The 13,437-nt window shown below is 40.2% G+C and overlaps 1 protein-coding gene across 1 annotated transcript in view; it reads right to left on the minus strand.

Moving 5' to 3' along the window:
- pitpnm3 (PITPNM family member 3) overlaps nt 1–9,971 on the minus strand; it is an 85,185-nt gene extending 75,214 nt beyond the window's left edge. The window contains 1 exon segment of the mRNA XM_035680722.1: nt 9,576–9,971. Coding sequence (XP_035536615.1) covers nt 9,576–9,600 — 25 coding nt within the window. The 5' untranslated portion in view covers nt 9,601–9,971.
- Between the last annotated feature and the right edge of the window lie 3,466 nt (nt 9,972–13,437).

Raw genomic sequence — 13,437 nt, forward strand, 5'->3', positions numbered from 1 at the left:
AAGTATTTGTAGTAAACTTAACAATATAGCTAAAAACAAGATAAAATATATATATGCCTGTTCTTTGTGTGATTTAAGAGGTTATTTGAAGGACGACCATTTTTCCAGGACAAATTATCTCAGAAATTGAGCTCTAACACCCCAGGCCCCAGTGGGCTCAGAGTAGATATTATAAATAACAACCACACAGGTCAAAGGTTTAAGAGTATTTAATCTGGTTCTGGCTCCACTGGTTCTCTTATACTGGGTCTGATCATCTGGGGTTCATCGTGCAGCTGGTTTTAATTGCAGTTGAATTCATCTTGCAGGTGGCTTTCACAGGAGGGCATAATTTCCACTAATCTCAAAGGATATATGCATCAGCATTTCCTTCAAAATTGTACTTGTGTCTCAAAGTGGCATAAACAGGGTGGAAAGTGTGGTAAATCCTCAAACAAAATCGATTATAAATTGTCTGGAGAACTATCAAAGTCAAGTAAAATTGCCGAAATTATTTACTAAACAGTAGTGTTACAAAAAAGGCTGGTTTTATTTAAAGTATCAACTTATCAAATAATTACTGCATCTTGAGACATTTCATTTGACTTAAAATTTCCAGCATTTCCACTCCAGGTTATTTAATGAAACACAAACATAAATGTCAAATCAGGAAAACAGTCATAAATAGTTGTAGGAGGGCTGTCGTCTCCTACATCTCTCTCTTCATTAGCTACAGCTATCCTTTTCCTGACCCTCTCTCGCTGCTTCAGCTGCCACAGTAGCGCTGGCTGACGCCTGGAAATATTCTAAACAAAACAATTGGATAGCTAATCACACTGTTTGGACTGTTCAGCTTTTCCCACATTTATATCCTCCTCTGTTTTACTAATACCTCTGGTCCAGACTGTCTTTGCACCTTCTCAGCATGAGCCCTTTTGAGTCTTTGAAAATACAGCATGGTACAAAGGTGAAGAATTGACATTTAGGATTATCAACACAAGATTTAAAGCATTAATATAGCAGCAAACATCTCTTTCATATGACAAGATATAATGAAGAATACCGTCACTTCGCTTTACCTGTGTTGCTATCGCAGCCTCTCTGTGGTTTGTTTACATAGCCAGTCTGATACAGACTTGCAGCAGAAAGGGAGAGCATGCGGATATGGACAGAAGTGTTGATGTAATATAAAAACTTTCTTTGTATGTGTAAGTTCAGTCAGATTCTCTTAGCACCGCAGCTGTCAGAAACACTGACAGATTGTTTTTGAAGGCAACATATTTTGTTGTTTAGCTTGGATGACTTGTTTGTATTTTGATAATGTGATTTTATTGTGTTAAACAATTCTGTGGTTCCAATTAATGATTAAAAGCAAACTGTAATTAAATCCAGCCAAAATAGTTACTGAAGTTTACGCAACAAATCTGACATAATGCACAGCAGTGGAGCACAATTTCATTATTTTAATTGTAATTTTACATGAATTTAGCTATTAGATACATAAAATATGAAATATATTACATAAAATATATATTGTGATATTTTCACTTTAATCATCCAGCATTTATTTTTGTGGCATGTTTTTTGGTCCATCCCGGACTGACTCACAGCTCTCTCTTTATCCTTAATAAACCTTAATAAACCAGACTCAACAAGAAAAAAGACCAGAATTAAGTGCACTGGGTTAGGTGTAAAAACAGCTTAATCCCAGATCAAAAGATTCATTTCTGGGCACAGAAAATCCACCAGAAAAGCGTGAAGAAAGTCCTCATAAATGCTACCGGTTTTGAGAATAATGAGCAAACCCTCGACGTTGAGGACGGCCCCATAGGAGGAAGCCCCCTCGTCATCAGAGACCTAATCTGCTTTAGATGAGTTGCTACCATCCTAAAGGAATTTCTTCTTGCCGGAGCTTTATCTCTCATTGCCCTCATTCCTCTCCAACCCAGATGGTCTTTAAGCTACACGAGTGCCAATCTCCTCATTTTGTAATTAGCAGCATTTAATATCCAAGGAAGTCCAAGCCACTAACTTCACCCGAAAGAGCTACCGGGTCAGAAGAGATGGCAACAGCCGCCGTCATGCAGAGAGGATGGGCAGGAGGGCTCCCTGATGATGCAAACCTCTTCTGAGTGAACACTGGACATGTCACAACATCAGAGTGTGATATCTACCACGTCAAGAGAAAATCCAATAATGTTTTTCTTCTGTGCATGGAGAAAGGGGAGGAAATGAGAAGTGCCTCCGCCCTTCATTTTAACATGCAAACATGCCCCAGAAAGGATAAAATTCACATGGACCCGACTAGAAGTGATACTGTGCAGAATTCCACACAGAGAAAATGAGAACGCTGTGATTCTGTGTCTGCTGAGTCTGTTTATGCCACAGTGAACATCCTACGGTTCAGAAAAGGTAAACAATAAAGTCTGCCTGGTCCTCTGTGAGCTGGAAATGGCTAATAATAGCCTGTCCTCTAATTTAATTAAACCTCATTTCAGCACACAGTTAAAAAATCAATCTCTGTAGCCAAAGAGAAACATAGAGGAGATTGATCTCTCCTCAAAAATGTTGAATCAGTCACAGATTCACCTTCCAGACATTATCCCACTGGATGCTATTTATCTGCACTGCAGCTATGCAGATTAGTGTTTGCATCGACTGTTAATGGACTGCTACGGTACAACTAGGTGATAATCATCATTACTAAGCCTGAACACTCTCCCTTTCTGTCTATGCAACAATGACCACATATATTACGAAGGGGTTACATTATTATGGCCTTGCTCTTATGATTTTTTAATAACTAGATGTGCTCTGGATGAGGGACAATCAGTTAACTACAGCGTCCGTTAAGGAGATCACAAACTATATATATCGGCTGTGATTGAGACCCAAATATAATTTTCTTACATAATGCAAGTATCTGATTGTGCATTCAGGAGGGTGAGGAAAACAAGTTGGCCTGAGAGTGAATGAATATGAATGTTTTTCCAATGAATTTGCATCTTCCCACAAGAATCTAATAACACCAAAGAGCAAAGCAGTCCCTGCACTGCACTGCACTATAATACATGAAAAACAATAACTAGGGATGTAATGATACACTACAAAATTCAAGATACTGGTTTTATGATGTGTTTTTCTCACGATTCACATATTTGCATCACAATTTAACTATCTCACAATATATCTTTACATTCCTAACAATACCATAACTCTAAGAAAAACATGTGATGGATTACCGAAAGTATGACAAAAATTTATATGAACAGAAATCAGTGGCTTATCGCACATCCCTAGTATGAACACTACCTAAACCATTTACTCCCTGCTTACAGGACGCACTTGTGGATTTTAAACTAAATGTGTTTGCTAAGAGTCTAGCATTAGAAAGCAGAGTAATTGTGTCTTCAGAAATCCTACTTCAAGAGTCTAAGAGCTTCTTTGTAGCCAGAAATCTGAAAGGAAAAGCGAAAAAAGAACTGCTTTGCACTCCGTATTCAGAGGCCAGTGTGACGTCAAGCCATTTGGCTGTGACAAACAACAAGTAGACTGGTTCCCCGACTTTAGGTGAGCCTCAAATAGCAGCGGGCCAGCTGCTGTGTGCATTGTGGATTGCTGCTCCCTGACACAGGCCCAGTGTGCTTTCCCATGACAAACGGTTATTAAATTTAAATTAACACTGTTTTGTATGATCAAATAAAATAACAGAGGTCACGGGCTGAATGCATTAACACACGCCTCTGTAGAATTCAGAGAACATTGTGGTGCTGCTTGTTGAGCAGGCTGTCTGGGGACCATTTGCCAGTACCACGACACTACACACAGCAAGCTGTTGCAGTATAATACAGTATATAAAGTATTTATCATGTCTTTAACTGAGTGACAAGACCTCAGTTTGGGGAATAAAACCAAATCCTAACACTAAAATGCTGGTAAATGGTTAGTATTCACTTTATACACCTGTACAGAACGATGGAAGCAGAGAGTAAGAAACTGTTCATCAGCATCTCTCAGCTCTATTTTTAGCTCAGCCAAACAGCAGGTAGGGTAGCCATTTATTTTATTTGGACAGCAAATGGACACGGATCCAATTTCATCAAATAAGAGGAATACAAAATGCCAAATGGTGCTATACCTCACACTGAGCCCTGGAAAGGTCCGTGAAGTCTTAGGGAGGACAAACAGTAGGAGTCAGTTACACTCTGGGAGGGGAGGATGACAAAGATGGCCGAGGGTGATTAGAAAAATAAAGTTCTTAAAGTGATTTGGCAGCGCAACACCGGGCTGGCTTCGAGTTGCAGCTCATGCAGTGGGGTGGAAGTAGCCTCGAGGATAGAGAGACAGGCGTGTAACTGAAGAGTTTACGGTTTGTATTTCCACACCAGCTGGTTAAAGAGTGGGTCCCAATAAAAGAGACACACTCTCCTGACATGTAACTCCTCATTGGCCAATGAAAAAGAAATTTCACAAGTAAAATGTTTACCATGTTAAACCATATTAGTTTAGCATGTTAGCATTCTAACATGTACTAATTAGCACTAAACAAATGTTTCTGAGGCTGAAGAAAATGTCATTAGTGTTGCAGTTATTTGGTCACAAACTGTAAATGTAATGACAGGAATGTAACGATATATATCACAAGACAGTTAGAGGTCCAGTGTGCAGGATATATTGGCATCTAGCAGTGTAATTGTAGATGGCAACTCTGTCTCTTCCCTCTCAGGAAACCATGGTGGCAATTGTTTGTTGGACGGCAACGGCAGGTGAAGAGTTTGAAACTGACAATAGACCATCCTGTTTAAAACTGGAGGTGTGGCAGCTTCATGCATTGTTTTGCACAGTTTAAACCCTACACTGTTTGTCAAGAAATTTCATTTAAACAAATATCATCCTCATGATAATGCTGGGAAAGTCCAGGGATCACCACAGTCAATAGATTCATCCTCTGGGAACCATGAATGTCTGAATGTTGCACCAGTCCATCAAAAAATATTGCTTGATGTCACTGTATAAATTAAAATAGTGACTGAATGAACGAGAAAAAGAAGAAAGTTATTATGATTCATTATTCAAGGACAATGAATGTCTGTACAAAATGTGCCAATCCATTCAATGGTTGTTGAGATATTTCAGTGTGGACCCACTGAACGACATTTCCATCCGTAGAGCCACATGAGCGATCCATTAATATTCTTTTGAGTTTGATTCACCCCTGCTTTATTTTGAGGATTGAAGCTTTGCTCAGCGCAGCCCTCATAATTCCTAAATCCTTATTACTCTGTTCAAATTATCTTTCAATATTTAGATGATTAAAACTGGGGCTCTCTTCTGTTTTAATAGACAGTCGCTGAATCTGGGCAGGAGGCCAAAAAGGCACAGCAAACAGTCAAGCTTAAATAGTCCATAAACTCTGGTTGTTATTTTAATAATGAAATATACATAACGCCTACATTATTCTTGCTTTTCACAGTCCCTATCCTAGATAATAATGCATATTTTGCACTCAAGTGAGTAAAGACAGAAAATTTAAATGAGATTAAAGACATGTGGAATCCCCTGCAGCCCTCTTATAATTGAAAATGACTAAGATAAGATCTGAGTACATAAGAAAGAGTCATGAAATTAAAAAGTCTGTCCTGGTCATATTGCCAGAACTTTGAAGAACAATGTTTCTATAAGAATCGCTCTACTTCACAAGTTATACTGCGAACTGAGGTCAAGCGATATTTAATGATACTGCTTCATGCAGATATGAGATATGACTGTACTAAAAGTAACCTCACACATACTGCATGTTGCCATCAATCTGCCATCAGCCTGCTGGAGCATCGCAGGGTTAACATGATTTTATTGGGCTCGGCTGAAATAATATAAGGCGTCACAGTGTAGTTTCCATTAGCGAGTGAGTTTTACGGTGAGGCTCAATGCACTATAATTAAGATTAACTGGAAAAGACATCCAGTTGCAGCTGTTGAGATAAAAAAAAAATGTTTTTCCATGCATTCAGAGAACCTAATTTGTCTTGTGAGATTGTCTACTAAAAAAAGCTTTCTGTGACCTTAGGGGCTGCACTCGACATTTTTATGTACATACACTTATATTTAATCAAACTGGTACACAAATAATGAACATATAAACAGACTCTTGTGACCCAAATATCTGTGCCTCATTTTCACATTGAAAATGATCTTCAGCCTCTTGTGCTTGTTATTTATTCCCTTTCATATTTGCATTATGAATGGGACTGTTTATTAACCCTTTTCTTGGCTTATGCGTCATGTTGAATCTGCTGTGCTGCCAGACTTTGTTCAAATCCTCTACTCTATTGCAAATTCTAGTGAAATTTCCAATGTTTCTAAAAAGAATAACTGATTAGCATTAAACTCCTATATCATTGTCGGACAATGAAAAGGATCTATTGGCAGAAAATTGAATGTAATATTAAAGGGATGTTGTCAACAGTGTAAAATGACCTGAAAAAGGGATTCCTTATGTTTTTGCCAGACACTGCATTACTGCATACAGTTTTGCGGCCACTGTAGTTTATCCTACATGTTTGGAAGGCAAGTTGGTTGCAATCAGCAATTTCAACACTACAAATCCTACATACTGGTGCTTTAAAATCGATAAACTCAGACAGTAAACTCAGACATATTGTTTTTATTCCATGCATTCTTCTGACTATGGTTGTGGCGAGAACACTTTTCGTCTAGCCAACAATTATGCAAAAGATTGCGTTATCTACTTCAGTTACTCCCATATTATCGCCCCCTACTGGTACTTATTTTAACTCAAACCATGATGTTTTCCTAAAACTAACCAAACTTCAGTCGTTTCACAACTTAAATTATGTAACAAACTTAAAGGTCCAGTGTGTAGGATTAAGTCGAATCTAGCAGCGTAGTTGCAATCCCTTTCCAAGTACCACAGAGAAACTAAGGCGGCTTCAAAAAATGTGAACAGTCCGATCTACAGCCAGTGTTTGTTTTGTTCACTCTGGGCTACTGTAGAATCATGGCGGTTCAACATGGTAGCCTTTATGGAAGCCGAGCCGTGGCAGCTCATTCTGAGGTAACAAGAAACACAACAATTCTTCTTTTCAGGAGATCATTAAGTAATTAAAACATACCTATATATTATGTTCAGTTTCTGCCAATAGATCCTCCCAAATGGACCTTTAACTTTCATCACATGCTTAATGTTTCTTAGCATGTTCTCAGGAACCGTGTTCTCATCAATAGACATACCTCATTATTCTTCCTTATCAAAACCTGGCGCCTACATTACCCACAATGCAAACATGTAGTCTTCAGACCCAACTAAAACTGACTTAAGTGACATCACTTTAGGCTTATCAGACTTCACACACCTCCCTTTGGAGCAAGCGTCATGACTGGCAAATTAATCCAATACGGAAGTAACAAAAACTGCAGTTCCTTGCACGGCCACTTGAGGGTGGCTACAGAAGTGACTCAATCTCCATATTGCCTTACATTCAAATGTTCAACTTTAGAGCTTGGTTCCAAAAAAGGTTTTGGTCTCTATGGTTAAATTCCACGTCCCCTGAACTGTACAGGGGGTACATTTTTATTTAACTCACCTGTTTAAATTATATGAAGGCTTAAAGTTATGCATAATTACAGGCATGGCCGCTTTGAGTGACAGGTGGGTGCGTGCACAGGCGCCTGTTTTCAGTAACAGGCTTCATTCAACCTGATCAGCTTACCCACGTCCAGTATCTGACATCCTTGGATTAGCCATGAATGCAACGTCAGGATGAAGATGGTGACAGCAAGTCACCACATGGGAAACAATTGTGCGTCATGGAGATACATCCATTTATCTTTGCAGCCACAAAAGACTTTATACAACTTCTGGAAAAATGTGTATAATGATGCAGAAACTCTGCCCATCTGATTTATTGTAATATTTCCAGTTGGTTTAAATGGTGCCGCCATGGAAACATGATGTCTTTGGTTGAAAGCAGCTGTAATGAAGAGTGGGAACTAGCAGAAACAGAAATGTTCTAAATTTAAGGAACTTAAGTGGAGATTTAATGATTACATTTCGGAGTTAAATGGCTAAATGCAGCTCTTGGTACTTTGTTTTTCAGACTGTTGTTAAAAGGGAAATGTTTCACTCATATTATTTTGAGACTTTCCACTTTGTATGTCACTGCATCCTCGTATGGGAGGATGTTACTGCAAATCCGAGGCAGCAATATTTTAAAGCCCAAACCTCGCCGAATAAAATCCTCTCTCTATTGTGACACGTATTGTCACTGCTGAGAGTATTAATGACCTGATATTTTATTGATCCCTGCAGGGAAATTCCCCTTCCTCTCTCGCCTTGCTGCAAAGGTCAGAGCACAAAGGCCACATACAGAACATCAAGCCCGAAGCTGGAAGAGAATCAGTCACTTGCTCAAAGGCTCTCCAGCAGGTCAGATGCAGGACAACACATGGAAATAAACCCAGGACCTCTGGCTGGAGAAATGTCTCACTACTAGCAACTCCACCACCCTGCTTCCGTTATCAGTGTTTTACACCCACTTGATATTCTGTGACACTTTAACTTGTAATTTATCTCCATCATTAAAAAAACATAAAAAATCTGCAAGAAAGAAACAAACAAAAAGAGAAATCCCCAGTGACATACAAAGTCTGAAAGATAAAATGATGCCGGTGCATATGAAGAGGTAATCCTGACAATAGATAAAGCTGCACAACATGTATGCACAAATTCACCACACCACAATGCAAACAGGTGGCAGCAAAATAATCTCTTGACTGAGCAACAATACACCTTTTACGGCTACAGAAATGTCACGACTTTCAGAGACCTATCAAAAATCTTCACATACCACATATCCAATTAACATCAAGATGGCTGGCATGAAAACCCCCTGTATTATTATGCAACGCACTGAACCCCTCTGTATATTCCCTTTCTTTTCCGCTTAACTAGGTCTGGGCAACAGTAGTTTATTTTCTGAGGTTTTTTTTTTTTTAATGCTGAGCAGAAAGAGTGTTTTTTGTCCTGTGTCTAGTAACCGATGGAATTTAGCTACCTTTAATAGCAAACTTTATTTTTTTTTTTTTTTTTCACTATGTGGGCACATCCTGAGTTTTAATAAACTGTTACTAAAAATGGTGCACCCCATATTTCGATAGGATCACACATTCAGTGCTGAAGCTTGTGATCGGTGGGTCACTAACAGCTCACTTGTCAAATTGATCATTGTATTCTTTTTTTTCTTTTTTTTTTTTTTTTTGCATTTGACCGCAGCGTCTACTCACACTTCGCTGAAACAGCTGCACGGACAACAACACACCCACACACACACATATACAGGACAGACAGACAAACATAAAGGGCAGACCGGGTTGGACAGGGCACCGGATCGGGATGTTTGACGTGCAGATGTCCGTTTTAAAGACCGTCGCGCATTCCGACAGAAAAACCTCCATCCGTGCAGCACGCGACTGTACGCGCCAACATCCAGCAGCACGAGACGCACGTTTCTACCTGTTAGCACGAGACTGTGCGTGTAGTGCGTGTAGTGTGTGTGTGTGTGTCCCCGCGCCACTTACCTTTTCCTCTCGTGTCCTTTGACATAGTGTCCTCTCCCCGTGTGTCTCTGCGGTCACTCAGTAAAAGCCGTCGCGTTGTTCTGCGCAGAGACGTTTTGTCTGATAGTTCACCAAACAGCGGCTCTTCCTCCTTTCCCTCTCCCGCCTGCTGCACCTTGACGCCCGCCAGACAGGGTGAAGCATGCACGGGTGGTGGGGTGGTGGTGGTGGGAGAGGGGGGGAGCTTGCCGTGTCCGTCTCCTCTCACCGTGGAGAGGAAAAAGAAAACAGGAGAATCTGCAGCTGAGCCTCTCGTTCACCTGTGTCAAGTCCCCTCAGAGCATCGACCCGCCCATGCCGCAGACATACTTTGGGTGTTTGTTGTATCTGTGCAGACTTGGCTCACATGTCATGCCCACCCAGCTCCCGTCCCCGTCTCCCCTCCGCCGCTAACATCAGCCAGAGTTTCCTCCAAACAAGCCCCGGTCTGCAGCTCGACTGCCTCCAGCGGTGCGCACACGTCCGCCGGTGCTGAAGGACGTCCGTCCTCTTTCCTACCACCGTTTATCTGACTTTGTGAATGTGCTCAAGAAGAAGTACACATGCAGGGAAAGAATTAGCTGCCCCAGTGACTGCAGAAGCTTTCATTTAAAAGCTATTTACCAGATATGTATTGTCCCTGGCACGACTCATTTAACTTTAATCAATTCCACTGTATCTGCCACCAGCAGAAGCTTTGCAGGAATATTACACAGTATTAAAGCCAAAACGGACAAGTCAGTGTGTGTGTGTGTGTGTGTGTGTCACACAAGTAGCCTGTGTTGTGTATTTTCCCTGCAGGGTGTGGTTGTTACTATATGAGAAGATGAAGAGCAGGAGGACAAGAACCACAGAATCACAAGTCACAGATATTACAGGAATTAGACAGAATATTAAATATGAAGCAGACAAAAGTCGTTGTGAGTGTCACACTAGAGATACTTTTTGTCCCCATGAGGAAATTTGACATGACCCTTCAGCATATGTGAGCACACAACACCAGCAGACAAAAATACACACCATGAGGCATCCGTGAGTTGTGTTTGTGCACTACATCCTCTGTAACCTCAGAAAGAAGCCGTCATAAGGTGTGTTTATCGCATGTCAAGAATAATAAAGAGATATGAAGAAGAAGGACAATAAATCACAGCAGAACCATAAGTCTGCACAGGAATATTGCATGAATTAAACATCATATTACATTTAAAGCAGATAAAAGTCATTGTAATGCCACACAAGTAGCCCACGGTGTATATTTTTCCCTATGGTTGTTATATATCTATATAAAAGAGGTTATAGAGTAGATGAGGTATAAGGATGAAGAGCTGGACACTGAATCACTGCAGCCTCATAGGATGAAGGGGTGAAAGCTACCACCTCTGTCAACCATCCATCACTGGAGCTGCAGGTGCCTCCTCGGTCACGTAGGGGCAGTCAGCCAGACAGGTGAGAAAATCTTTTGGGATTTGACAAGAAGTGCCTCAAAATAAAACCAGCCCTATGAAAATAAAGCCCTGTGCACAAGTCTGATTTTTTTTTATTCTCTCCTCTTGCTTTCTAGGGATAAAAGGGGAATGAAGCATATGAATCATGTTCCCTCAGCTTTAAATCCTTTAAATCCAGTTGGGAGATCTGGTCTAATCTGACAGATGCTTTACCTAATGGGTGCCTCTAATTCATTTTTTAAGCGTATCTTGACCTGCACTTCTGCAATACTTGACCTAAATTTCTGCAAAATAGGTTTTCTAACTGGCACGCATTACACTTTATTGTGCATGGTGGTCATGATGTAACCCCCGGCTCATCACTCTTCTCCTACGTGAGCACACATGGGGGTCACGCAGTCCCAGGAGGAGGGTCTGGCCACGGTGTCATTTGGCAGCCGCGTCCACACAAATGAATATTGATAGAGGAAAACGCCTGTGGCCGAACCATCGCCCTGGAATCTGAGAGCCCGGACACGCTACATTACCAAACTCTACTAGGAATACAGGCAGCCAATTTGTATTTATCATGAAAGCCAATGACAATACTCTTCTGGCCCAGGACATTGAACTGAGATGTCACTAAGAAAAACTGATAGGAAAAAGCCTTAAGGCCGGGAAGCCAGCAAGATAGATAGCACTGATTACACCAAGTGGCTGCACTGACTGGATCTGAGTGAGAAAAAAAGACTAATTAAATTAAGCAAATTTCTTTCGTAAGAAGAATCCTCTCCATGCCACTGAGGATGTAACTCAAATTCTGCAGCACTTCCACATCAGAAGACTGATTTTACCCCTAACACAAACTCAGTTTTTGTGATTTAGAGCGCTAAAAATCCAGGCAGCTCAAATTCATAGTAGACTTTTACATAACAAAGTACAGGCACACAGGAGCTCAGTCTTGTGGAAGGATGTTTATGGTGGTAGATTACCACTGTGAGAGTTCTGGAAAATGAAAGCAAGACCTGTCTCAGCAACATAAGGCTTTCTGGGAGCCATTAAAGAGTCACAAAATACAATACTTGGCAGTCAGCAAACCTGAATTTAGCACCTAAGGTGCAGATTTGTTGTTTGTTTCCTGTCAGAGAAAACGACCTTGTGGGTGGAAAAAGCACAATCAACAACTTAGTTGGTACCAAACAAAAAGCTCTTCTGCACTTTAAAAATGTGATAAATTATTCTAAAATACTCCTCAACCTATGTGTCACAGTGACTCTTACACAAGGTGAGACAGTAGACTGGCACTTCTCCACATTCAGGGATGTTTGAGTGATAACTGCTCAGCTGTGTCACACATACACAGTACATATTCCTTCTTCTACTGTTTAAGAAAACATTTCATATGGTTGCTGAGGCACTTTTCTCCTCACAATTGGATTGTAAAATGTTTATGTAGACGATGAGACGTAACGTCCTATCAGGATAGTGACCTCTGATGTCAGTATATCCTCGGCCTTGTCTAGCACATTGTATTTGGCACTGCCTTGCATATTTGCACTTACGACATATGAATCTTAGATATATTCATAACTCTTTATGTTGAATTTTTATTCTTTCTCTCACTTTATTTGACTCGAGTCTTCTTTTTTGTAAGATTTTCTTTTGGTGTTTTCTTTTTACTTTATTCGATAGTGATAGGGAGAGGCAGACATGAAACGGAGAGAGAGGAGTTTGACATGCAACAAAGGTCACCAGCTGGAATCGAACCGGTGTCAGTTGTGAACTATTTAGCTACCACAGCACCTCATCACTTCACTTCACTTCACTTCACTTAATTATTTATGTTTTATGCTCCTTCTTACTATATTTTGCACCTTTTAGTCCATAATATGTATTTATTTCACAACTGCAGTTACTGGATACTTTGCAGATCAAAATCTATCGTACTATTATTCTTAAACTTAATTTATTAAACATAATGAAAGATTATTTTATCAAATCTGCTTTGATTCCTTTTCTTTTAGATAGGATGATCAATGTCATCTCTGTCCTCATTGCAGGTATCAAACTGCAGTAAAGGAATAGCACATATACTAATCTTCACTATATTGTATCATTATATTTTAATAGAATTATTTTTCTATTTGGCTGTGCATATCAGATGCTATTGATTATGTATGAAGGATTTGCTAATCTTAAAGATTCTGATGCCTTGTTAGTATCTACCCAATTATATACACGCCCACTTTGACAACACCTGTGACAGTTATCCAGAGCTACTCTGATGCAGTTGATATCAGCCTTGATGTACGCCGATCAGCCATAACATTATGACCACCTGGGCACACTGGTGGTCATGTTAGGCAGCCCTCATACGCAACAAACTGCGATGCACTGTGTGTTCTGACACCTTTCTATCA

The sequence above is a fragment of the Morone saxatilis genome, unplaced genomic scaffold (assembly GCF_004916995.1).
Source record: "Morone saxatilis isolate NCDOM2014 unplaced genomic scaffold, NCSU_SB_2.0 Contig8, whole genome shotgun sequence".
NCBI classification, from domain to species: domain Eukaryota; kingdom Metazoa; phylum Chordata; class Actinopteri; family Moronidae; genus Morone; species Morone saxatilis.